The sequence below is a fragment of the Mandrillus leucophaeus genome, unplaced genomic scaffold (assembly GCF_000951045.1).
Source record: "Mandrillus leucophaeus isolate KB7577 unplaced genomic scaffold, Mleu.le_1.0 Scaffold92, whole genome shotgun sequence".
Lineage (NCBI taxonomy): Eukaryota > Metazoa > Chordata > Mammalia > Primates > Cercopithecidae > Mandrillus > Mandrillus leucophaeus.
The window spans coordinates 2,494,183-2,518,904 of record NW_012110030.1 but is presented as its reverse complement, the minus strand read 5'-3'; the positions used below and the strand labels follow the sequence as shown (position 1 = coordinate 2,518,904).

At 36.3% G+C, this 24,722-nt stretch overlaps 1 protein-coding gene across 7 annotated transcripts in view; it reads left to right on the top strand.

Annotated features, from left to right (window-relative positions):
- Nucleotides 1–24,722, top strand: part of PTPRD (protein tyrosine phosphatase, receptor type, D) — a 462,557-nt gene that overhangs the window by 276,128 nt on the left and 161,707 nt on the right. For 6 of the 7 annotated variants that reach the window (XM_011969903.1, XM_011969901.1, XM_011969904.1 and 3 more), the window contains 3 exons: nucleotides 11,938–12,028; nucleotides 17,358–17,567; nucleotides 22,490–22,650. In XM_011969903.1, coding sequence (XP_011825293.1) covers nucleotides 11,938–12,028; nucleotides 17,358–17,567; nucleotides 22,490–22,650 — 462 coding nt within the window. The remainder of the gene's footprint in view (nucleotides 1–11,937; nucleotides 12,029–17,357; nucleotides 17,568–22,489; nucleotides 22,651–24,722) is intronic. The other variant, XM_011969898.1, reaches the window with a different exon arrangement.

The following is a 24,722-nucleotide window of genomic DNA, read 5'->3' as shown; positions in this document are numbered from 1 at the left end:
AGAGAAACAGACAGATGTAGTAAGCGTTAATGACAGAATTATGCTTTATCTTAAGAGCAGCTGATTCAGAATGGGTCAAGGAAGTTTCTGATCCCTTAATCTTAAGGGATAAATAGGAGTCATACAAATAATAAAAGAGAGACTATTTGCAAAGGGAGTGGTATGTGCATAGGCCCATTACTAAAGGCACCCAATGGTGCCATACGGCTGGATCCCAGAGTGCCTGGCCACAAGTGACAAGAGAAGGAAGAAGGAGGCATACAAGAGCCAAAGGTAAACCCTGAAGTGAAAACTATATCCTCTAGACAATGGGAAACCATTAAAGCTCTTTATACAGGAGAGTGGCATGATACCCTTTCTGTAATACATAATAAAATTCCATTTTAGGAAATATTTGTTGAGTATCTGTTGTGCTACCTGTTTGGAATAAGAATAAATCCTTTCTCATTTCTTGTATCTCACACCCTCAAGTTTAGATGAAACTTGCTATGCCAGGTTTGAAGGTCAAGCAGAGAGGCATTTATCCATAGCTCATGCATTGTTGGAAGTTGGATAGACTTGGAGCACCATAGAGATAGTGGTAGAGAAAATTGTTGGGAGGTGGTCACATAGTTAGTTGACTCTAGGCAAATAACAAGATTCTAAAGGAAGGTGATGATGATGGAAATAGGATGCAGAGGCAGACATGAGATACACTAGAATAGTAGTACAGCATAAATTGTTTTAATGATGAGATCAAGACAGTAAAATATGGCTCTGAGGTCTGAGCTTGGATGACAATGAATGATGCTGTCATCCTAAAGGATAAAAACATTCAGAAGTAAATGAGTTTAATGTTGGGTGTATTAATATGAAATATCAGTGAAATACCTAGTTAGAAATGTGGGCTTAGAGAAGTTATTAAGATTAAAGATGGCCAGGCATGGTGGCTCATGCCCGTAATCCCAGCACTTTGGGAGGCTGAGGCGGGCAGATCACAAAGTCAGGAGTTTGAGACAAGCCTGACCAAAATGGCGAAACCCCGTCTCTACTAAAAATACAAAAATTAGCCCGGCATGGTGGCACACGCCTGTAATCCCAGCTACTCAGGAGGCTGAGGCAAGAGAATCACTTGAACCTAGGAGGTGGTGGAGGTTACAGTGAGCCAAGATTGTTCCACTGCACTTTGGCCTGGGCGACAGAGCTATACTCCGTCTCAAAAGAAAAAAAAAATCGATTATAGATATACATTTAGGAGTTGTTAACTAAGTAGCAATGGTTTCATGGAAGAAGACAGAATTATTGAAGCAATGAGGGGAAAATGTGAAGCAAAAGACTAAAAGAAAGGTCTCAGTTAATAGGAAGAAGAGAGCCAGTAGAGGACACGGGGAGGGATTATTGGAAATCTAAGAGGAGAACTGAGCCAGAGCAGGATGGCAAAGGGATTTTCTAGAAGGAGAAAAATTCAAAAAGTGGTCAAAAACTCCCCAAACTCCAGAAAACTTAAAGCAGATGGCTGAGAAAATCAGGTATTAAAAAATAAGAAATAAGAAGTTTTAAAATAGTATAATTTGTGTAATTTAGGTATAATTAATAAATTCAGACATGATACACATCCTAAAACAACCTTTCCTGAGTAAACTTTCAGTTATTGTTTATTTGATAAAATAATTGATGAATTTCAACTAGGTGACAGAATTTCTAAAAGATTATTACTAAAATCAGTGAAAAGAATTTCTAAAAGATTATTACTAAAATAAATTCAGTGAAAAGAATTTCTAAAAGATTATTCCTAAAATAAATTCAGTGTAAAATAAGGTCTTCACATTTGTCTACTCTTTTTTTCTTTCTTTCTGTTTTTTTTTTTTGTTTGTTTGTTTGTTTGTTTGAGATGGAGTCTCATCCTGTCGCCCAGTCTGGAGTGCAGTGGCCCCATCTCTGCTTACTGCAAGCTCCGCCTCCTGGGTTCATGTCATTCTCCTGACTCAGCCTCTCGAGTAGCTGCAACTACAGGAGCCCACCACCATGCCTGGCTAATTTTTTTGTATTTTTAGTAGAAATGTGATTTCACCATGTTAGCCAGGTTGGTCTTGATCTCCTGACCTCATGATCCACCCACCTCAGCCTCCCAAAGTGCTGGGATTACAGGCATGAGCCACGGCGCCCAGCCCTTCTTTTTCTATAATCCAGAAATCTGAAAATGAGAATTGAGTATTTGCGTAATTTTTATCCCAACAAATTTCAGTATGACAGTGGGATTATATTCATCGATTTGTGTATTCATTCTGAATGTTTATTAATTGATCTTGACAGATAAAGTATATTTATGAATTTTTAAAACCACTTTATTGAAATATAATTGATATGTAAGAAGCTGTACATATTTAATGTGTACAACTCGATGAGTTTGGGGATAAGTATTTACCTATAAAACCATCAAGTCCATAGAAATATCAGTTAATTCTTGATCACCCACCCTAGTAGCAGTCAATGTTAATGTTTCAGGGATTTAATAGTGACGGTGTGTTCTTTCTCACTGTTCTCATACAACATAGTTGATTGGAAAATTTGGACAAGCAAAGAGTTCACTGAAGCAGAGTCCTATAATAGAGAAAATTAGATAGATAAGGCAGGCTGTAGATGAGGCTCCTAACTCCGGCTTATTAGTTCAGCAATCCTAGAGAAAGTGACAACTGAGGCTTTTTAAGCTGAGGCTTAAAAAGTGACAGGAAGTTAGCTGGGCCATGGGAGTAGGAGTAGAAAGACAGCCGTTCACTCAGAGGATAGAGCGTCTTTGATGGTGCAGAGGCAAGAGAAAGACTAGCAATTGTTATTTGGCCACATTGTACTTGTCTGCCTCTTAAGACTTTCCTGCTGGCATCCAACAAATATATATTCTATACACACTATTTTGTCAGTGCTATTTTTGGGAATAGAAAAATGACTGAGATTAAGTCCTACCTGATAGTAAGAGAATTGATTCAGAAACTAGATAATGTGAATATAATAGGGTGAGTACTGCCAGGTGTTGTGGAAACACAAATATCAAGTTTTAGCCCAACTTGGGTGTCAGGGGAGGCCTCCTGAAAGTGATCATATCTAATCTGAGTCTGATAGCGTAAGAAAGATTTAAGAAAGGTGAAAAAGTTACAAATAATGAAAGAACAGGGAAAAGATAGACTATAAATTCATTCCATTAAAAATCATGCATGTCTCTTCAAGAAAAGAGCAATTGAGAGAGGAAAATAGTATAGTATATTCTTCAGCATTTACTATTAATTTAGTTTTCAATACTTTCTTTTATTTATATAAAAAATGACCTTTAAGAGGCTGTTCACCAAATTGTCTTGATAAAATGTGTTAGCTATTGCTGGAAATTGGCACTTTTAGCCCATTGGTGGTAAACTTTAGTTTCATTTTCCAGTTTCTGAAGGAGTTGCGAATATTGCAGAATGTTTTCTACCTTTGTCAGTTTTTTTTTCTTTTTTAGCTTGTTCAGTTTTTTGTTTGTTTGTTTGTTTGTTTGTTTTATGCACTTTCCCCTTCTATATTTGAAATGGGAGTCAGGAAAAAGGTAACTTTGACATCACAGAAATGAGACCATTATGAAACAGAAAAAGAAAGCAAACTATTATGGACATTTTTTGTTTTCTAGAAATGAATTAAAGATTCTCAGAAATATATTACAGCCACTTAGGGGAAGACATGAGTGAAAGACTAAACCAGGAAAGTACTTGAGTGGGAAAAGTATCAAAGAAATGGAAAATGAAAAGCAAATCTTTTAGTGAAAAACCTTAGATGATTTCTATTTAGTAGAATTCTTAAAGGGATAATATTGTAAGGTTACTGTTCCTGTTTTCTAGATTGGTTAATGTAGCGCGGTCAGGTATTACAAGAAGCTCTGTGCCGGGTTGTGTCACTTGCAGTGGTTGGCAAGTTTAGAAATTAGGAAAGGTTGTGGCTTTTTATTCAGTATTCTGTGAGAAAAACGTGAGGAAGAAACAGAACTCATTCCAGAACTGTGGGCAGGTTGCTAACTTTTATTTAGATGAAAGCTGTCCAGAAAAATACTTCCTATTTGTTTTCAAGCAAAATGCAGTTTTGGTGATTGACACCTGTTTTGTTGACCAACAGAAACCGTGCTTTCATTTCTGGCCAAGTTAATCAGGAGATCTTAGCCCCTACTCCTTAACTCCTCACCACCTAAAAACAAAAGTGTTCAATGATTTCTAATTAATTTAACATCTCTTTACTTTCATACTTGGTTTTTATATTTTTTGTGTGCCAAATTAGGAGAGTTCCCTCACAGAAAGGCTAAATTTCTTTTGTAACATCCTTAAGGATGCTGCAAGTTCTGGTATCAGGAATTCTGTGGTGCTTAAACCTTCTATTTAAATAGATTTGGGGAGCAGCATGCCAGTCAGATCTAGCAGATCAGAAGCAAGTTGTAATAACATAGGGAACTTCTGTGACTTCATAGAGCAGAATTTTACCCTGGGTATTTAAAAAATGCACAACATAGATTATACTAAGAGAAAAACTACCAGAAGGTACTCAGTGTAAATTAATTTTATAACAACCATTTTATGTTTATAAAAAGTGGAAATGAAGAATAAGGGTATTTTATGAAATTTTAAATTTCTTTGGTCTTACTAATTTGTTCTCAACTTCTTCTTTTATACAAGAAGATTTTTATGGAAGCATGGCTTACAGGGTTGCTTCATAAGATTTGTGTTCCACTATTAGCAGCTTAATGAAGAGTAATTAATCATGTGTTTGTGAGTTAAAGTAGTAAAGGCTTAAATTTGTATAGTACTTTGCAATTTACTGAGGATATTAGGTTTCATTTAAGACTCACAATAACCCTGTGAGGTAGGTATTCTTCCTCTAATTTACATATGAGTAAAATGAGGCCCAATGGTACTAAGTGTCCTGGCCAAGATCATACAGCTGATACTGGTAGTAGTTAATAGGAACAGAGGGCAAACTAGGTGCTATGCAAAGGACGTTACACACATTAACTGATGTAATCGTCACAGGAAGGGTGCCCCTCATTTTATAGCCGAGGAACACACAATATAGACTGACTTGCCCCAGCCCACAACACAAAACCAGAGAGGAAAGACTTGAATTCAGGCAGCCTGACTCCAGAGCCCACATTCTGAACCACAGGCCCTGCCTCTGTGACCCTAAGTTTATTGGTCAAAATAGAACTTTTTTTTTTTCTAGGTCAATTGATAACTGATTAAAACTCCAAAAGAAGTAGACATAAACAGGACTGCCCCAGAGAAACCTGAGAACTAGGAGTGACCAGGCATATATGCTTGGGTACAGATCACGGAAGTGTGTGTTTAGTGTCATGAAGCAATAAAGTCAGTGGGTTACCATGAGAATTTAAGGAGAGGTAAAGCAGGAGGCTTATGCAAGGAATGACATTCATCATTAAACTCCTAGATGGATTTTTCACCTCCCAGTTAATTAACATGTTTGAGAATGCTAATACAGACTAATACAAAAAGCCTGACTGAATTCGAGGTGGGACTGCCACAAAGACCAGAGCTTGCCTTCCCATATAATTATGGGGAACTGAGCCCCTTGATGATAACATGTTAAATGAAATTAGTAAAACTTTACTTAATATAATTAAAACTCTGAAGGTTAGATTTAACTTATCTAATTAAATCTAATAGACTGGGAAAACACAGCTTACTTTATAAGTAGTCAAGGGCTTTCCAGATATATTGATTCTGAAGTTATTTATTTTTCTATTACTTTAATAGTTAAAGTCTGTGTTGAAAAGCTGTTTTGAGTCTAAACTACAGGCTTGAGGCAGACAGGCAAAGCAGAATGTTGAGTTTAATTTTACCCAAAAATAAAGCTAGCTCCAAAAGCAATTTATTTTTTTATTTTTTTTTTCATTTCAAGCAAGTTCTTTCAGTTCATATGATTTGGTTGATATGAATTTATAGGGCACATATTAGCTACCCATTTCACTTCTCATATCTGAATCATCTTATCTTCCTTAATGTCCTGTGAGATTAGAACAAGGGTCACGAGTAGGCCAGTAAAGAAAAGAATGTTTGCAATAAGCAGTTATGTTTTCTAGAAACTCTATTTGGGCATGCCATTGCTGATTTGAAGAAAGGAGAAAAAGCTTGATGAGACTGAGAGTTGAAAATTCTGATGGAGAAGAACTGCCAAATATTTTTGACTGCCTGACTTAGGAGAGATGTTAATTCCTGAGAGCCACCTATTGTACCCACTTTCTTTGCAGTGGAAGAATAATTCCATGATAAAATGGCAAAGTTAAGCAAATTTTGGGGGTATTATATGTATGTCTGCTTTAGTAATGTGCTTATAAATATATAAATTTGTTGTATAAGAAAATTTATAGATTAAAAATTGTCCACAGAGACCGTATAATGGGGGTAATTGGTGTAAATAAAAATCAGGGAAGATTTCGCTTAGAAAATAATCGGTTAATAGATATTTAAGGAAAAAGAATAGTTAACTAGGTGGAAGTGACAAAGTTCTAGGCAGGTGGAACAGAATGATCAATGATTTAATGACAGAATGGACTAACGCAAGGATCTTCAACCCCTGGGCCATGGACAAGTACCAGTTCCTAACCTTGTTAGGTACCTGACCACAGAGCAGGAGATAAGCAGTGGGGAGGGAGCATTACCACTGGAGCGAGCCCCGCCTCCTGTCAGATCAGTGGTGCCATTAGAATCTCTCAGGAACATGAACCCTATTGTGAACTGCACATTTGAGGGATTTAGGTTGCTGGCTATTTATGAGAATCTAATGCCTGATGATCTGAGGTAGTACAGTTTCATCTTGAAACCATCCCCCCAACCTCCGCCCTGTCCATGGAAAAATTTTCTTCCATAAAACCAGTCCTTGGTGCCAAAATGGTTAGGAACCGCTGGACTAAGGTAAATGCAAGAAACTGAAAGCCTATCGGGCTATATATAGCTGAGAGGACACAGTCAGAGGGATTCAGGCAATATCCTGCTGGCCTTCTGATACCTTTTAGTCTTTATCCTAAGAGAAATGAGGGTCCATTGAAATGTTTTAAAAAGTGGAAATGGCACAACAAATTTTGTACTGTGAATTGAAAATTTCAGAGACTGCACTAGAAAGGGGCTAAAGTCAATAGAGAGAGTTGAGAGAGTAAGGTCACAGTCTGGGCATACGACATGGAATGAGGCCAGAAGAGTGGCAGTAGAGATGGAGAGAAGCACATGCACTGGAGATAGGGTTTGGAAGTGATAGAACTTGGCAATAGATTGAGTATGACACAGGAAGAGAATAAAAGCAGATTGTCAATGATAACACCTAGATTTCTGGCTTGTGCACTGAAATGGATTGTAATGCAATATTAGGGAGGATTTATTTTGCAAGGCATATTATTTTAACCACAGTAAATTTTGGGTGCTTTTGAACTCCAAATGGAGACATTAAGTTAAAGTCAGATAAACCAGTGGAATTCAGAAGAACATTCTTGGCTAAAGATATGAATCTGGAAATCATTTGCATGTAGCTAAGAAATGATGCCCTGAGCTGGAATGAGATCTAGGATGAAAATAGGGTCTGGATAGAAGTTCTTGGCCAGAACCTTGAGGAATGTCACCATTGTGGCTGGGCCACAGATGACAAATTCTGCTACAGAAATAAGGTTAGTGTGGAAAGAGGTATACATAGAAATAACAGAAGAATATCACAGAGAAAGGGCTCAATGTTTCATCGAGAATGTTAACATCTTAAAACGTTTGCTAAGAGGTCAAGAAGGACAGAAAAGCATCAAAAACTCCCCTTTTGATGTAACACTCTGGAGATGACTGAGCACCCTGGCAATGGCAGTGAGGTGGAGTGAGGAGGCAGGCGCTAAAGCCTAGTCAGCCGGGAAGTGAGGCGAAAGGGAGGCAGTGGGAGCAGCAGGAACACACAGCTATTTGCAGAATTTTGGCAGTCAGGGGTGGGAGAGAGAGAGGTGACTAGAGTGGGATGTGGTTTGTTTTGTTCTCTGTATTGCACATATTTATACATGGTTGAAAGCTAAAGGATGGGATCAAATGAGGAAGGAGAAGTTGAGCTATATGAGAGAGAAGGAGTACAATGTATGGTAAACTTCCTAAGAAAGTGAGAAGATGGAAAACAATTCAAGAGATAGTTAATGGCCTTCAAAAGTAGGGCCAGCCCTTCTACTTTACCAAAAGAAAATTTATGGTTTGTTTACAGATCTAGATAGGCTTGTAGTTTGGTGACAGATGATGAGGGAATAATTGTCTGAATCTTTGCATTTTCTCTGTACGTAAGAGATGAGGCCATCTTCTAATGGGGAGGTTTGAACGTCCAAGGTTTCAAAGTAGAGCAGAAAGTGAGGACGTTACTGTGGAAAATGGAAGGACTAGGCAATTGGAGAAGTTATTGGGAAACTAGGTAGTGGTAAGATTGCCAGGCCGTGTTGAAGGCCTAACTGGGTTTGCTGATTCTCAATTTATGGCATTATTCTGCCCTGTGCTTTATTTCTCAAGTTGTGTTCAGCTCCCTGGATTCTGGCAGAGAGAATGGAGAGCATAGATTTCAGCTAAGGTAGGGTGGAGGAGACGGGCTTTGGAAAGGGAGAATTGAATCTGAGAGCTTCAGTGGTACATGGGCCAGACCTATGAGGGTTGAAATCACCCAGGATGATGGTAGAGTTTGGAGAAAAAAGAAGGCCGTGAACCCTGCAAAAGAATCTTCCCTGAGAGAAAGGAGATGCTGGGGGAGGTACTAGAGGGCCAAACTCAGCCAGAGAAGATCATAATATAGCTGGATTGCATGCACTTCAAAAAAGAAGGGGTTTGTTACTACCAAAGCAAGAAGGTGGAAGAAAAATACCTGCAAAAATGGGAAGCCAGGAAAGAAATCCCAAACCCTGACTCTGAGGTTCATGGGTAGGGGAGGAGGGATAAATCCACAGCTGCCATATGAGAAAGCTGCAAAGGAAGCAGGACCCTCAGGGGAGAGACGGGTTGCAGGTAAAGCAAGGAAGTTGATGTTTACAAAGCTATAGTTGCAGCGAGCACAGTTGAAATGTGTGGATTTAGACTGAGGCGAAGCTTTGTATAATACAGAATTTCAGATTGCCCCTGCCCTATTTCTTTCAATGTGCGAGAGCTGCTTTGAAGCAAGCTTCACTTTGACTGCCCTAGATGAATGCTTTAGAGATCACTGGAGAAAAAAGGTTAGGGATATCTGGCCGTACCGTTAATTAATTGCTGTGGGGGAGGCTGTTCAATTCTTATCCCAGCCACAAGTAAAAAGAGTAGTTGGGGAGTGGTGCCGAAGAAAGAATGGATTTTTTTTTCATGTACAAGAATGGCAAATCAAAGTATGAAAGCAGAAGAAAAAAATTAATGAAACTCATCAGCTTAACCTTGATTTACGGGATTCTGAAGGAGGACAATGGTAGCGCTCTGATAATATGCAGTATCATTGCTTTATGTGTAGAGCTCTTCTGACTTCGAGCAGTTGGTAGTGAAAAGCAAGAGGTTCCTTGACAAGTGTGTTTATCAAGCACATCTGCAGTGTGATTTTGTACGCTCAGTTGCAGCTCTGTCATTCTCCTCCATACTCATTTAACATGATGGGCTTGTTTGGCAAATCCTTCAGGTAGTGGGAGGACAGGAAGAGGGGGAAGCTTACTCTGGATCATAAAATAAAAGATATTGGTCTCTGTCACACACTCCAACTCTGCCTTCTCCTCATCCTCCTTGATCAGTATGATTATTTGTGGTAAAGAAAATGAATGGCTAGGTGGTGTAATCCTGTGTATCTGTTGATTAGTTGCTCAGGGCACCATGGAGAAAGGATTGTGGTGTAATTGTCTGGTTTGACTTGAATTCTCGATTAGGGGGAAAAGAAGTTTGACAAGTTCTTTAACCTGCAGCTCACGGAATTTCATGGAGTCTTACTGAACAAGATAGTTCAGATGCATCTCTCCAACCGTGATGTTCATACTAGCCAGTAGCAGCTGGCATCTATTTACTGCTATATACACACTGTGCTGAGCACATTCGGTGTATTTCCCCCCATATCACAGCCTGGTATTTTTTTACTCACATATTTCAGAATATATAACTGAGATTCTTGGGTCTAAGCTCAAGATCAACCCAAACTCTCAACCAGACATATCTCCAAGTGCCATATTCTTTTCCAGAACGCTCTAGAGCAGTGCTGTCCAACAAATATAATGAAAGCCACATGTGACATTTTAAGTTTTCTAGTAGCAACAGTGAAAAAATAAAAAGTGGGTGAAATTAATTTTAATAATTTATTTTATTTAACCTAATATATCCAGATTATTATTTTATCATGTCATCATTAGTTTAAAAATTATTACTGAGATACTTCACACTTTCTTTTAATGCTACGTCTTTGAAATGCAATGTATCTTTTACACTTGCAGAGGGTCTCAGTTTGGGCTAGTCACATTGGCAGTGCTTGATGGCCCCCAGGGGCCAGTGGATACCGTACCGGACAGCTCTGCTCTAGACCCTTAATGGAAACAGAGTTTTTAATCACAGAGAGTTTACTGAGTTTGTTACAGGTTTTGCTTTGAGATGAGTAGAAAGAGGCCTTCCTGGCCTCTGTGGTCTCTGTGACTGGTCTCTGATTCAGTGTGACATAGGGTTGGGAGTGTCCTTCCTCTTGTTTCTTTGTCCTGTGTGGTGGCCTCCTCTTTTAAAGGTATGTGGGTATGTTTGGGTCCGTGTGTGTGTTCATTTTCACAGTAAATCTCCATGAAGTGTATGGAGTCCTTAGAAAATACATTATGATACATAGAGTAAATAAGAAAAAGAAACAGATCGCTGCCACCATTAAGATAAATGTAACTTTGCATCCCATTACTATCTGTTTTAATTTGGCAATTATTTAATTGCTACAGATCTGTCTTTTTTGCCTGTGACCAATCCTTGTAGCTTTATAGGCTATACCTAGGCTTTGCTGAAAGAATTTCTGTATAGGAGGACAAAACCAGATTATGCATTTAATATAGTACCTGAGAAGTAGGAAGTGATTAATATGTTATTATTATACAATATGTTCAAAGTCCTTGTATAGTTACTACTAAAGATCAGTATGAGCAGAATCCCTAAACAGCAATATGAAAGCAGAGTATATTCTATACTGAAGTGACAAAACAGCTTTGCAAATAACCCATACCTATTTGTGGATGGGTGCCTTTATACATTCCTTAAATTTTAGTTGACCATTCTCTGTGCAAGGATTCAGTTACTTTTGTCTTTTCGTATAGATGTCATTATATTGATAGCTATTTCGAAGGCCCTTAAGTTGTGATTTTCTCCAATTTTCTGAGGTACTTACCTTAAGGTTTGCAGTTTGATGGGTAGAAAAAGAAGGGAATTTTTAACGTCTTACTCTATGCAATTATACCTAATTTTTGTTACTTAAAAAATTTTAATTCAAATAAAGAAGCATTTTAGGTTTGTATAAACAACAGTACTAATAGGTATTTATGTGAGCTAGGAGTAGAATTTTTCTTATACACCCCCCTTTTAAAAACATCTTCTTATAAATTAATGTCATAGAAAATATTTGGTTCAGCAGCTCATGGTGGTAGATTGCAATATTCCAGCTTTGTATGTGTCCAGCACCAGGGCCCTAAAAAACTGTGCCTGCTCTGTTTATGATACCTAATAAAGAGCAGTCAACCATGATGATATTACCATACAAGATCATTGCAATCACACATAAACGTCACGTCTTCCCATGTTGTTTTTAAAATTGAACAAACAGGTGGTTATTTGTCATTGATGTAAAAAATGGACAAGTCACCCCATATCCATAATTTGCCTTCAGCCTTACTGTTCTGTGGAAGATTTAAGGGTATATCCACGTTTTCCTCTTTTGAACTAACCTAACTTTTATCTATTCATTCTTGTGCAGAGGTTACTACATAATAATCGTGCCTTTGAAGAAATCTCGCGGGAAATTTATCAAGCCATGGGAGAGTCCAGATGAAATGGAATTAGATGAGGTAACTATGTTATTGTTGGCTATGTCTTTCATTAGTTATTTAATTTGCTGCATATCCACCCCCTCCCTTTGAGGCCTTTCAGGATCTAATCTGGGTGCTGGCTTCTCCATACCTAGCTGGTTGGATGGTTCAGTACTGTGGGCATGCTAACCCCTGGGGATCCCAACAAAGATCCTTTGGCTTTAAATAAAAAACATTAAGCTGCAATAAAGCTTACAACCTGTCTAATATTTGTTGGCCTTAATATTTTGCCCCTTGCCCCTTGTAAAACATGATGCAGAGGTGTGGAAGGTGAAGTGAATTGTCAGCAAAGACTTAATCACCATTGATATAAATCCCAAGGTCCCCTTCATTAGTGCAACAGTTGCTGAGGCTGTTACAAACACCAAATTGCAATTTGCAGCAGAGTTCATCTGACCTACTATATATGGTCTTGACCAGTTTCTTGCAGAATTCTGTTGATTACCAAGTGTTTGCCTTATTCTATATTCTGTAGGTTTTCAGGGTCAAAAATGTATTTAACAATAGAGAAACCAAAACAAATCACAAAATTGTAAGCAAAGCAACATATATAGAACAAGAAACAACAAATACTAAACATATAATGTGGATTTCCAAAATCTTGCAACAGCAGGTGCATTATAATTGGTACTCTTCTTGTGTAAGGACATTTTTGAAAGGTAATGCATAACATGAAGAACAAGGCATAATTATTACATACTTCTATTTAGATAAGAAAATATGATCCAGAAGTGTTGAGCTAGATGCCCAGAGGACCACAGCAAGTTAATGAGTAGAATTCACATTTGAAAATATGGAAGAGCCTTTGTTATTTTAACATGATGCTGTTTTCAATCAGTTCATAAGGCAAATAACCGTAATGCCCCCATTTGGAAAACATGAGATTTTAGTTTATTGGGTTTATTTATAGCATAGGCCACATCTTGTAGTACAACCTTTTATTTCTAGGTATCTCTTCTACCTCAAATTAGTACAAACAGAGCAAGGAAAAGAATAAATTCCCTACCTACATTACAGAGAGGTGATGTTTATTTCATATCTATGTCTGTACAAAGGAGACTGTGATCTGACCAGAAAGGTTGTTAGCTTTCTTTGGCAGACATATGTCATCTCTAGAAGTGGGATTTATGTTATCACTGGCTTCATTTATCTGAATTAAATTTGATCAAGTTCAGATGAGGAGATGAGTTCAAGGTTAGGCCTATGCTTTTCTGTCACTAGTGATTAGATGAGCATTGGGGCTGTGTGAAATGAGACATTATTTCAATAATGTCATCAAGTAATTTAGATATGTTATTAATTTAATTGTTTTGTGTTGATGGTAAAGGAACAAAATCATTATTCTGCGATATTGAGAAAATAGTAATCCTTTAACTGAAAATGCAGAATGATCAGCTGGTCTTTTCTAAGCATTTTGAAGCCAAACATGATTTTACTTGCAACTGACTAATCAGTTAATCTTGATACATTCTTTACTATTTTAATTGGTTCTCAGCTGAATTACAGAAGTGTCATCATTCCGTTTAAATTGGAATGGGATTTAAAGTGCAAAGGCAACTTGTAGATCTATGAATTGTTCTACCTATTAAAAAAAAGTTTTTAAGACATTGAGAGCCAAGCCAAAATGACATCAGATACTTTTAAATAATAAGCTTTCCTTAGAAGTAAAACCATTTGGTAGTAAGTAATAGAAAGTGGTTCTCTTTTATAGCCACGTTTTAACCTCCAAAATGCACAGCAACACTAATGGATTAAAGTATAGGGCTATATGACTTTGAACTTTCTTGCAATTAAATTCTATGGGTCTCTGCTGCTGATTCCCATAACAAAGGGTCATTTTAATCATCCAAGTTGTGGTGCATTAATCTGTATAATAGTTTGATAAAGAACATTTTATTAATTCAAAATTTTGGGGTTGGGATGGGTTGTTTCCCACTTTTTTTACTGATATAATTGAGACCACATTGTAGAATTAATGGTGGAAGAAATAAGATATGCATTGACTGGAAAATGAAAATTATTTCTGATAAAGAAGTAAAGTCCTTGATATATCTTCTGGAATTACCTCAATAATCTTGTAACCATTGTGGAGGGGAACAAATGAAAGTAGGCTATGGCCTCACTTTATGCTTACTCATCCAGTTTTTGATCCCTACAGACAGTTTTTTGCTTTTTTTTTTTTTTTCTACCATGGATAATAAAAGCATTATAGTAATTTTACCTATAGCTTGGTACTGCCAGGTTTGACAAAGCAGTGTTCCTCTCTTAAATGTATTTGATCAAGTAATTTTTCAGAAAGGCCTATAATTCAAATTGTTGGAACCATATCATTGAATAGAATAGTGGCCTAAGGGAATTTCCACACGTATGCCTCATACCTAGGCCCATAAAAAATTGAAAGAGGCTTTCCAAACAGTATTACTCTCAAAATTATCTTCTGAGTTCATTTATCCTTTGTTACGGGGATGCTCTCCACATGATAAATTTATAAACTGAAACTCCTATTGTCAAGGTCAAACTGGGCAGAGCAGACATTGATAGTCAAAATGAATTTGGAGCAGAATGACTCCCAAAATGTTAGTGATATTTAATTCAGAGCAGGTCATGTAATATATCATGAGTTTTTCATTGCATTGTACTTCAAAGGCTTGTCGTAAAATAATGTGGTCATTTGTGGTTGTAACTGTAACATGCTGGCTAACTTTGGTGTCATCTGAGCCCATTTGAACCATTTGACCTGTGACATAGGAAGCACCCTACAGAGATTAGAGCAACCTAAAGGGGCAGAGTGATGTTCCAGGTTTGACTTTAATGAATGACGGCACTGGATCTAAGAATACCCAAAAGCTCAAATATTTTATTCTGAATTACTTCCTATAATTCTTCTAAAGAAATCCTAGCAGAAAGTGATTGTGGGAATGACAATGATATGGATGAATTATGACTATTAACTGCATCTGCAATATGAATAAAATCAAGGTAGGGTTTGATCAGTGAAGTAGAAGAGGGGACACAGTCACATAAACAACTGGTGATAAATGTTTTTGATTACCCAACTTTAAAAAGCTGTTCGGCACATCTGCAGTGCATTTTCCTTCTTGGTGTAATAGGCTACTATCCTTTACTACATATCAACAATAACCTGTGTAATGACACTTCAATTATAATATTGCATTAAATATTTGGCATCAGATTTTTTTTTAAATTAGCATATGAAAAGAATCAAGAAAAAAGAAATAACACATTCATCTGTCTTGATATAAGCAGATACATAAAAATTATATGTATAAATACACAGAGTTAGAACAATTTAGAGTATCAGAACTTAAACTTATATTTCCTTATGATATTGTATAATAATTAAGTAAATTAAATTATCGTTGAAAAAATCTCTAGCATGGAATTTCATTTTATTTCACTAATGGAGTCTAATTATATATTGAGACTTTCTATTGTGCCCCAGTTTCTTCATTTATAAAATGAGGATTATAGTAGCCATGCTTATAGGGTTATTATGAGGAGTAAATTGGAGCTGATGCATGTTTAGGATCCCTAGAACAGTGTCTGGCACTCAGTAATTGCTTAATAAATGAAAACTGTTATTGTTATAATTATCCTTATTATAAGTAAAGCTAAATTTGACAACAAGATTGAAAGACAGTGCTAACTTTCTGGCCTTGTGTTTTTACTGGCCAGTTGGTGCATAATTGATCAGCATAACTGAATTTATTATGGGATGGTCCAAATTTGCTAATCAAGTGATGCCCAATCTACCGTGGTTTTCCGAAAACAGCTCACATTTCATGTAATTTTAATTGCATCAGTAAACTCAAATTAACAGAAAATTTTAGCACGTTATAAATTAAATATTATTGAAAAATAATGTCGGCAAAAATTTTCCTATAACTGAAAGACCGGTTTTTAACATTTTTAGGATACAATTTTGAACCAGCTGAACAGATTTACTACTCCCAGTGTAGAAGGGACTGTAACGTACCATCAGATTCCTAACAGAAGGATTCAGTGTTTATCCTATAAACAGTCTGAAGCCATTTTATCACAGAAGCTTAGCCTTGATCATGCCAGGCTCTCATTCTACTAAGTAGAGATCACTACTTTGGCTTTCACTAGATCATTTCTATTTACAAAAACAGGAATAGTAATTAGTTTTGCTGCACCGTTTCCATCAGTATCTTAATTTTGTTTATCAAGATGAAGACAGGGTCCATTCCATTTTCCAGTTCGTCCTCAAATATGTAGACTTTTCTATTAATACATAGATATTAAAATAAATAAAATAAAAAATTATTTCCGAGAAACTGGCAAAAAGATTGCTGCTTAGATCAACAGGCATCCCAGACTAATATAGATCTTTCCTTTGTTAAGCCCTGTGAAATACCAATTTTAATTGGATGTCAAGGTAACTTTGAAATCAGTGTTCATAACCACTGTTAGTATGATTTTCTTGTAATAAAGGAGTCAATGAAAAACAATAGATTATCCAAAAATAAATTCTACCTCTTTTCTTTAGAAATACATGAAGGATCTGTATATACATGTGCATGTGTGTTTTCTTCAAGGTAGTACTAAAATTAATTTTCATCTACCTTGCCTATATTATCTGACAAGATATACACACTCCCAAGAAAGGTCGATTCTAGAAAAAGTTGACTCCATGATCAAGTATAAGGAAGTGCACTCCAATTGCCTAACCAGGGAGCTAAGTCAAGCCAGAAATTGGTAAATGAGTAACAATGTCTATTTAATATGTGTATATTAAAAATTGTTTGTTGGATTCTGCTTCTGCTGATTTGAGGGAATTTGTGTCATATGAATTATCTAATTACTAAAAGCAATCTAAACTGGCACTAACCTCTTCTAAAATGCGGCTATATTTAAAGATTTAGATGTCTTTGTCTGAGGTTACTACTTGTTTAATAAATCCCCTACAAGGCAAGGCTTTTATGAATCAAGCTGACTTTTTTCCTTAGACAAGTTATGATGCACTATTGCCCTTCGAGAGAATTTCATTAGTGTAGGAAATGAAATGAGCTACAGTAAAGGATCTAATTGCCCCGTGTTTATAGCCTAGACCTTATAATAGCAGTCCAGTATCTTACCTTAACAGGAAGAGAAGCATTTCAAATATTGAGAGAACTGAGATTTAGTGACGCTGATGTGCTATATGAAATGTGAACAAATTGCATCTGATTTGTTCCCAGTGCTGAATTAATTTCTCTCATTAAATTATCAATAAGTTGGGTTATTATTTACAGTTCTTTTTCTGTTTCTCCCTTTTTTCCTTAAGCTGCTTAAGGAGATATCTAGGAAGCGCAGAAGCATCCGTTATGGGAGAGAAGTTGAATTAAAGCCATATATAGCCGCTCACTTTGATGTCCTTCCCACTGAGTTCACCCTGGGGGATGACAAGCATTATGGTGGATTTACAAACAAGCAACTCCAAAGTGGTCAAGAATATGTCTTCTTTGTGTTAGCAGTAATGGAACATGCAGAGTCTGTAAGTTAATTATGATGGCATCTCTTTCCTATGGTATGCTTATACATTTTCACTGGAATGTGGTTATTTAGGGATTTGTAGGTATATCCATCCTCTATTTCTCATGAACTGTTATTAACTTAAGTGTAATAACAGGCCGCCGACTCTTTGGACATTGCTGAATATACTCCCCAAGACTGAATTACAAATGAGACTGTGTCTCTGATGAAGGAAGTTTACGTGGCCCTCTACTTTGTGAAGTTCCAGACCAATAGGACATGGTTCCTGATACCTTTTGATGTAACACAAATATTATCGTGTTAGAACCAGCATTGCTCACAATCTCCTTCCCTCATCCTTTCAAAATGACTGCTGTCAAGAAAAGGAGACTGCTCTCATCTTGCATAATACCTGATTTACATTAGCCCCTGTGATTGCAATGGGAACTCACAAGCTCAGCCATTCAACATGGCGTATTTCTGAAAATATTGGCTTTGGGGGTGATTGTATTTATTCTCCTATATTTGCCAAGTGAGACTATAGTGCCTCTACCTAGATTCATGAGGAAGGTCTATCTAGAAAGAGGCAAATACAACAGCTTCTTTAATTCTAGAAATTTATGAGTGACTTTATCAGTGAACAGCTGAGAAAGTTATAAAATAATTTAATAAAAGAGAGCATTCCTAAGGTATTCTAAATAATGAATTTTCTTCTGTTATGTAATCCATCTTGCTTATATGTCATTTTATGTTTCAGTTGCTTTGAATATTTAAAAAAAAAGGTGGGGGAGAGCTATTGTAGATAGGAAGGGGGTGAATTTTGAAGTGGCAGTTCACATGAACATTTAATATACATATTCTAAACTTCATTTATGTAATCGGCGTCTATATAAGACAGGTGTGATAACTCTGAGCCAGTCATTTCCTGAATAGAAGCAGCTCATGATGTATCAAAGATTTCTCCACATCAGGTGTTAGGGTATACAGTGGGGCCTCTCTTCGAGTGACTGAAAGAATTATCCCATGGAAAATCAAAACACAAAGGCAGCCCCTCTGCCTGGTTTACCTTTGTGCTCAGAATGTCATTTGAAAACAAAGTGATGGCCCTCCTGGAATTTTAATGTACAGATATGCTTTCTCTTTCTAGTTGAAGGTTTTAAGGCAGAACATCAAGGGAATGAAATGTTAAGAAATCATCTTTTTCTTTTATTCAAAAATGACTTTTAAATATTTGAGAGGAATTTTCTTTTAATAGCTCTAGGAATGTTTCAAAAAGCACACTTAGAGCATTGAGGTAGATCAGAGAATCTAGCAAAGGAGAGGAATCTCATTCGATCCTGCAGACTGAACCACTGAACTACACACTCTGGTTTCTGATGTCTTCCGCTAGTGTCTAAATAGGTCACAACTGATGAAGAATCTGCCCCTTTCTTTAGTATGTCATCTGCTTATTAATTATAGAATTAAGATTAACATGTGTTAATGAAGTTGCCCCTTTATTCTGTCATCTTTCTCAGCATTGCTTCCAAATATATATGATATTTATTTCCTTTATATATCATAAATATTTTCAGGCCTGGAAGAGACTTGTATCCAGCTAGAGTTGTTTTGTAATAATAAAGCCTTTGTGTAAGCCTCAAATTTCCATAACAGATTATAACAATGTTCCAAGGGTAGACTGGTAATTTGCAAAGAGAAAACGCTTTTCCCTCCCTCTCAAAGACACAAGCTATCCCCTAATCTATTGTCTCACATTAAGAATGTCAGATTACTGGTTTGGAATGATCCAAAATTTAATCTCTTCTCTTACTCCCATACATAAGAAATTATATTTTTCATGAGGCTGGTATCATTTTATGACTTCGTTTTCTTTTCATTTTCATACATCTCTGTTTCTTGAATGGGTTGGAAATCTGTGTTCTTTGGGAAAACCTGTGCTTAAACTTCCATCTCAATGGACCATGATTATTATCTTAAAGGTTCTTGGTAAAGAATTTCAAATCGGACAGTTTTGCCTAGTTCTGTCTACCAAACTATTTTAGCATTGCCTACAAAATGGATTGGGTATCATATAAACCAAAACAATGATATAAAGAATCATGTTACTTAAATACATAGTTCTTTGCCAAGTCCTTTGTGTCAATCCTTATACCATATACATCCTTTTTTTTTTTTTTTTTTTTTTTTTTGCTGCCTCTGAGAGGCTTGGACATACATACTGGGATTCCATCTTCTTTTAATGCATTAGAAAATCTGAAAATCTAGTCAGTCTGTTTCCTGGGCACAATGAGGAAAATGAGAAAGAAGAGTAGTATACAAGCATTCAGTGGGACATCTGTTCTCCTGCTTGATGGCCGAGCTCATTGTACTTAAATTCAGAATAGATGCCATAAACTAAATTTTTTAAAGATGCAGGTTAAAACATTTAAATATATGTACCGATCATGAAAAATGAGCATATATACTGATGTCTTGACAGTTTCAGTCATTTGAAAAGATGAACATTTTTTGTCTTATTCAGCCAAGATTTGTTGAGAACCCACTAAGTACAAGGTTCAGTGCTAGCTGCTTTAAGCATATAAACACAAAAAATATATAAATCCCTGCCTTCTAGGAGTTTGTAGTTTCACCAAAGAAAATGAAGTATGTATACAAATAAAAAGCCAAAATAGAGTTTGGTGAGTGCCATTAAAAACAAAAACAAAAAAAAAAATAAGGACTAAATAAAAATTTAACTGTATTATTTGTACCTTTTTTTTTTTTTTAGAGGGGAATGACCGATCACTGCCAGTCAGTTAAAAAGGGGTGGTTTCACTGGAGGCAGTATTCAAGTGGGGGCCTGGAGAGTTGTTGTTCAATTTCAGGAGCTAAATGTTGTGGAACTTGTGAGGGAGTTGAGGAGCAAGAATAGAGCATTTAGGGAGTAGTAGCAAGAAGCCCACTGTGATGGAATGTGTTGTGTGTTGTAAGCAAGTTTACAGTAAAATTGTGGATGCCCTTGAGAATCGTGCTAAGTTATCTATGTTTTATTTGGGAATCACAAGAGAGCCTCTTGAAGGCTTTATAGTTGCAGTTTAGGATGATACCTCTAGCAGCAGTGGAGACTATTAGAGGAAGGAAGAAACTTGGTATGGTTAGGAGCACATAAGTAAGGTCCTAAAGAAAAGTGAGACTAGAAGGAGAGCAGATGGACCTGGGGGTCACTGATAAGCTAAAATCAGTGTTTCCAGTCTATTCCTGTTTCTGTAAGGTAAAATCAGTATCCATTCCTAGATACTGAGAGGATGAGAGAATTTGGGAAGTCAGGAGGAAGGGAAGTAGTATCTGGAAAAAATTAAATTCATACTTAATTTGAACATATATGTAGGGGGTCTCTAGAAATGATTGGAAATGAAGATCTGGGATTTCAGAGAGTATCTGAGTTTAGGAACATTAATGAAGAGACATATTCTTCATGGAAGTTGAGAGTTAAAGCTTGGGCTAACCTTGCCAGATAAGAGAGGACAAGAGATGCTAGTAGAGAATAGAACGTAAGAACTTGGGTTCAGGGCCAGCCACAGTGTCTCACACCTATAATCTCAGAACTTTGGGAGGCCAAGGCTGGAGGATTGTTTGAGACCAGGAGTTTGAGACCAGGAGTTCGAAACATGGTGAGACTCCATCTGTATAATTTTTTTTTTTTTTTTTTTTTAAGAATATTGGTCTATAGGATGGAGTCAGAGGCAATTAACTCAGCAGGGCATGAGCAGTTGGAAAGATGAGGACAGGACTGGTTTAGTACAAAATTAAGAGAGTCAGAGATAAAAATTTTAGAGAAGGCTTGATCCACTGTGGCAAATCTGGAAAAGTTGTCTGGAAAGGTAAAGAGTAAATAAAGGCAATTAGATTTGGCAAATGGAAAAAAAAAAAAAAGGACCAGTGGTGTTGTTGGAGTGAGAAGAGATGAGGAGTGAGTAGTAGAAGCAGAGCAGTTAGTGGATATGGATTAGTTTCTGTTGGATTGGAAAGTAGAAGATAAGGACTTGAAGGGGGCAGGTAGAGTCAAGATGTTTTCCTAATATAGGCTAAAATAGGACAGAACTAAATGGGATAGGATATCATAGAAATAAAAATCATCGGTATTTAGTCCATTTTTTCTCCAAGTAACTGTATTTTTGAAAAATATATTATGAATTGTCTGTTGAGAACAGACATACCAGTCTCTGAGCAATAACTGTAATAAAACTAAATGAGAACTGCTAAATTCTTTTAAGTTCTAAAAATTCTATATTTTATAAAGCCGTATCATCAATTCTGCATATCTCACATCTGTAATTTGAACTATGGAATTCCCTTTTGAAATTGTAGACTTTATTTGTTCATTGTTTGGCTTCCATTTCCTAACTAATATGCAGTAGTATTAAGTAGTACCAAGCACTAAGAAGCACAGTAGTACTAACGACTACCAACATTCACATTTAATTAAATACTGACTTATTTTTGAACGTAAATATGTACTTTGGTTTCCTTAACTGTATTATAATGCCTTGTGGGCTGGAACTCTAAGTTTTCTCTTGATTTTCACATAGCATCTAACACTTTGGCCCAATGTAAATGTTCAGTAAACATTTTGCAACTGGTTAATTACTGGTACTTTACGCTTCATAGGATCATTTAATACGCCATATAGAGAGCCCAATGAAAAAGTGTCTATGAAGTAATTTGTACTATCAAAATTACTTTATTATAAAGTATTTCACTCTATAAGGAAATTTGTATTTACAAAACCTCTTCCTTCCTTTCTTTTCTTTATTCTCCTCTCCCCTCCCCTCTATTTTGCTGATGTTGCTTCACACACTTTTCATTAAATTCACTATTTCCTTGATTTTTTGCTTCTTCTGCTGTTAAAGGTACTCTGTAGAAACTCATTATTTTATCACTGAAATAGACTCTGCTTTTCCTCAGAAGATGTATGCAACCAGCCCTTACTCCGACCCCGTGGTGTCAATGGATCTGGATCCACAGCCAATCACGGATGAAGAAGAAGGCTTGATCTGGGTTGTAGGCCCTGTCCTTGCAGTGGTCTTTATCATCTGCATTGTCATTGCTATTCTTCTTTATAAAAGGTAGGTTTACCCAATATTTCTGTTGCAATTTTAGAGGCTGTCTTATTTTTGAAGACTTGATCATTGTTCTATGGTCCTTTGGTGGTTGATTTTAGTAGAAATACTTCAGTGCCATTTCAGTTATTTCTGGAAAAGTGTTTACATTACAGTAAGATCAAAATGTAAAGACTGTACTATTTGGAATCTTATCCAGTTTTGGTATAGACTTCTGTTGTCCAACATGCATCTATTCCGGCCTCCAGTCTTCTGAGCTGCTTTATGCAGATAAGCACTTTTCATAACAATTGAGGCATTAGTGCATTCACAAGTAAATAATTCCATGCAAGCTTTCATTTGATTGTTTTAGATAATTGCTCAATTTCAACATGTTTTTTGAAACATTATCATGATTTTACAATTTGTACATATCATAAATCTAATTTGCACAAGCGTTGAGATAGCTCCCTGTGGCTATTTCTCAAAATTTGGCAAAAGCACATGAAAATTAAGGATTAAGGAAGGGAAACAAAAAGAGAGGGGTGGAGAATGAATCGTCTCCCAATTTTTCTTCTAACTCTTATTCCACATCTTCACTGGTGAATTCGTGTATGTATCCAAAAAGGGATGCCAAGGTACCATATTCCTTTTTTAAAAAATATAATCTGAGTCTTACTATGCCCATGTGTTGATTTGAGTAGTGTCTTTGACTACAATTAGAATGCAAATCTATATCTACCCACATTTTTCTGATATGCCACTCTTTTTCCATTTTATTTCTACCTCTAACATCTAATCTCTAATAAGATTTTTTCCCCTAGGTCACTGGCCGATCAGTTAGAGAACATTAGTAATTGTTCTTATAAATTCTTTCTGTCTTCAGATTATAATTATAATATAAATATGAACTTATAAAAAGTAGCATATAATATCCTTTCTTAAACATTTAAAATGACTAAATTCAAAATTACTTCCCTTTATATAGATTTTTACTCTTTTCCAGTCCAAATTTTATTTTCATAAAATTTTAATCCACGTTCTCGTTTTCCTTGTGGTGTGTTATATTTTGAAATGCTACTGTGAAGGTGATCTCATGCCTCTACTACAAGATAGCTTCTCTTTCCCTGTCCCTATAACCTTGGCCTTCAAAATCTAAAAAGAGTATCTTCATTTTGATTCTTGCTTACATGCTTAATCTGATAATCTCATTTCCATTCACTCTTTTTCCTACCCATCTAGCTCCCTTTTGGGGGTTTATATTAATTATTTTCACCCTTTCTCTTCTGTCCCTGGAATAGCGTTTTTCCCCCATAACCTCTTATCTTGACTCTTAAAAAAAGAAACTCCTTCAGAACACTTCTCCTTTGAAAAACTTGTTTTTAAAAGGCTCCATTTCATTTTATTCCAGCATTAAGAGAGGGTTGAGAAAATAAAGGACAAATGAAAGAAGTTCATAACCATAACCCATTAAATTGCCTATCCTATTTTACAGTTATAAAGAATGAAAGAAATATCCATCATTATTTTTTTGTGTGTGAACACTGCCATCATTCAATTATCCATGCTGTAAAATAGCTGATAAAGCAAGTGATAGAAAGCCAAAATCTCCTCTCATTTGATGATTTGAATCTTCCATTCCAATCTGTATCTATAAGCATGTATCTTAAGGAACTCGTTGTATTTTATCACCTCTCTCCATGTAAGAGATAAGGGCAGGAAGCATGAGGTACCCACCTGCCCCGTGAGTAATCACAGACTCTGTTTGAGTCCAAGCAGGAACTGGTGCCCTTTGCTGTCTGTACGCTGCACTTTTTTCCGGAAGAGAATTCAATAATAAAAAGCAGTAGTATAAGTCTAATTGTTTTCTGGGAAATATTTACTTAGGTGGTCACATACTACTATGGGAGTCAGGTCAAAAAACAAATGCTTGTTGACAGGTGTACTTCTAGACCATATCACATGACATTTTGTGATGATTTGAAATGGGAAAAATTAATGCCTTATTTTTTAAGTTATGTTTTATTTGGATATACATAGCTATCATTAAGTCATATAGTAACAGATGTATGTGGTATTTGTGAATCAGTTATGTAAAT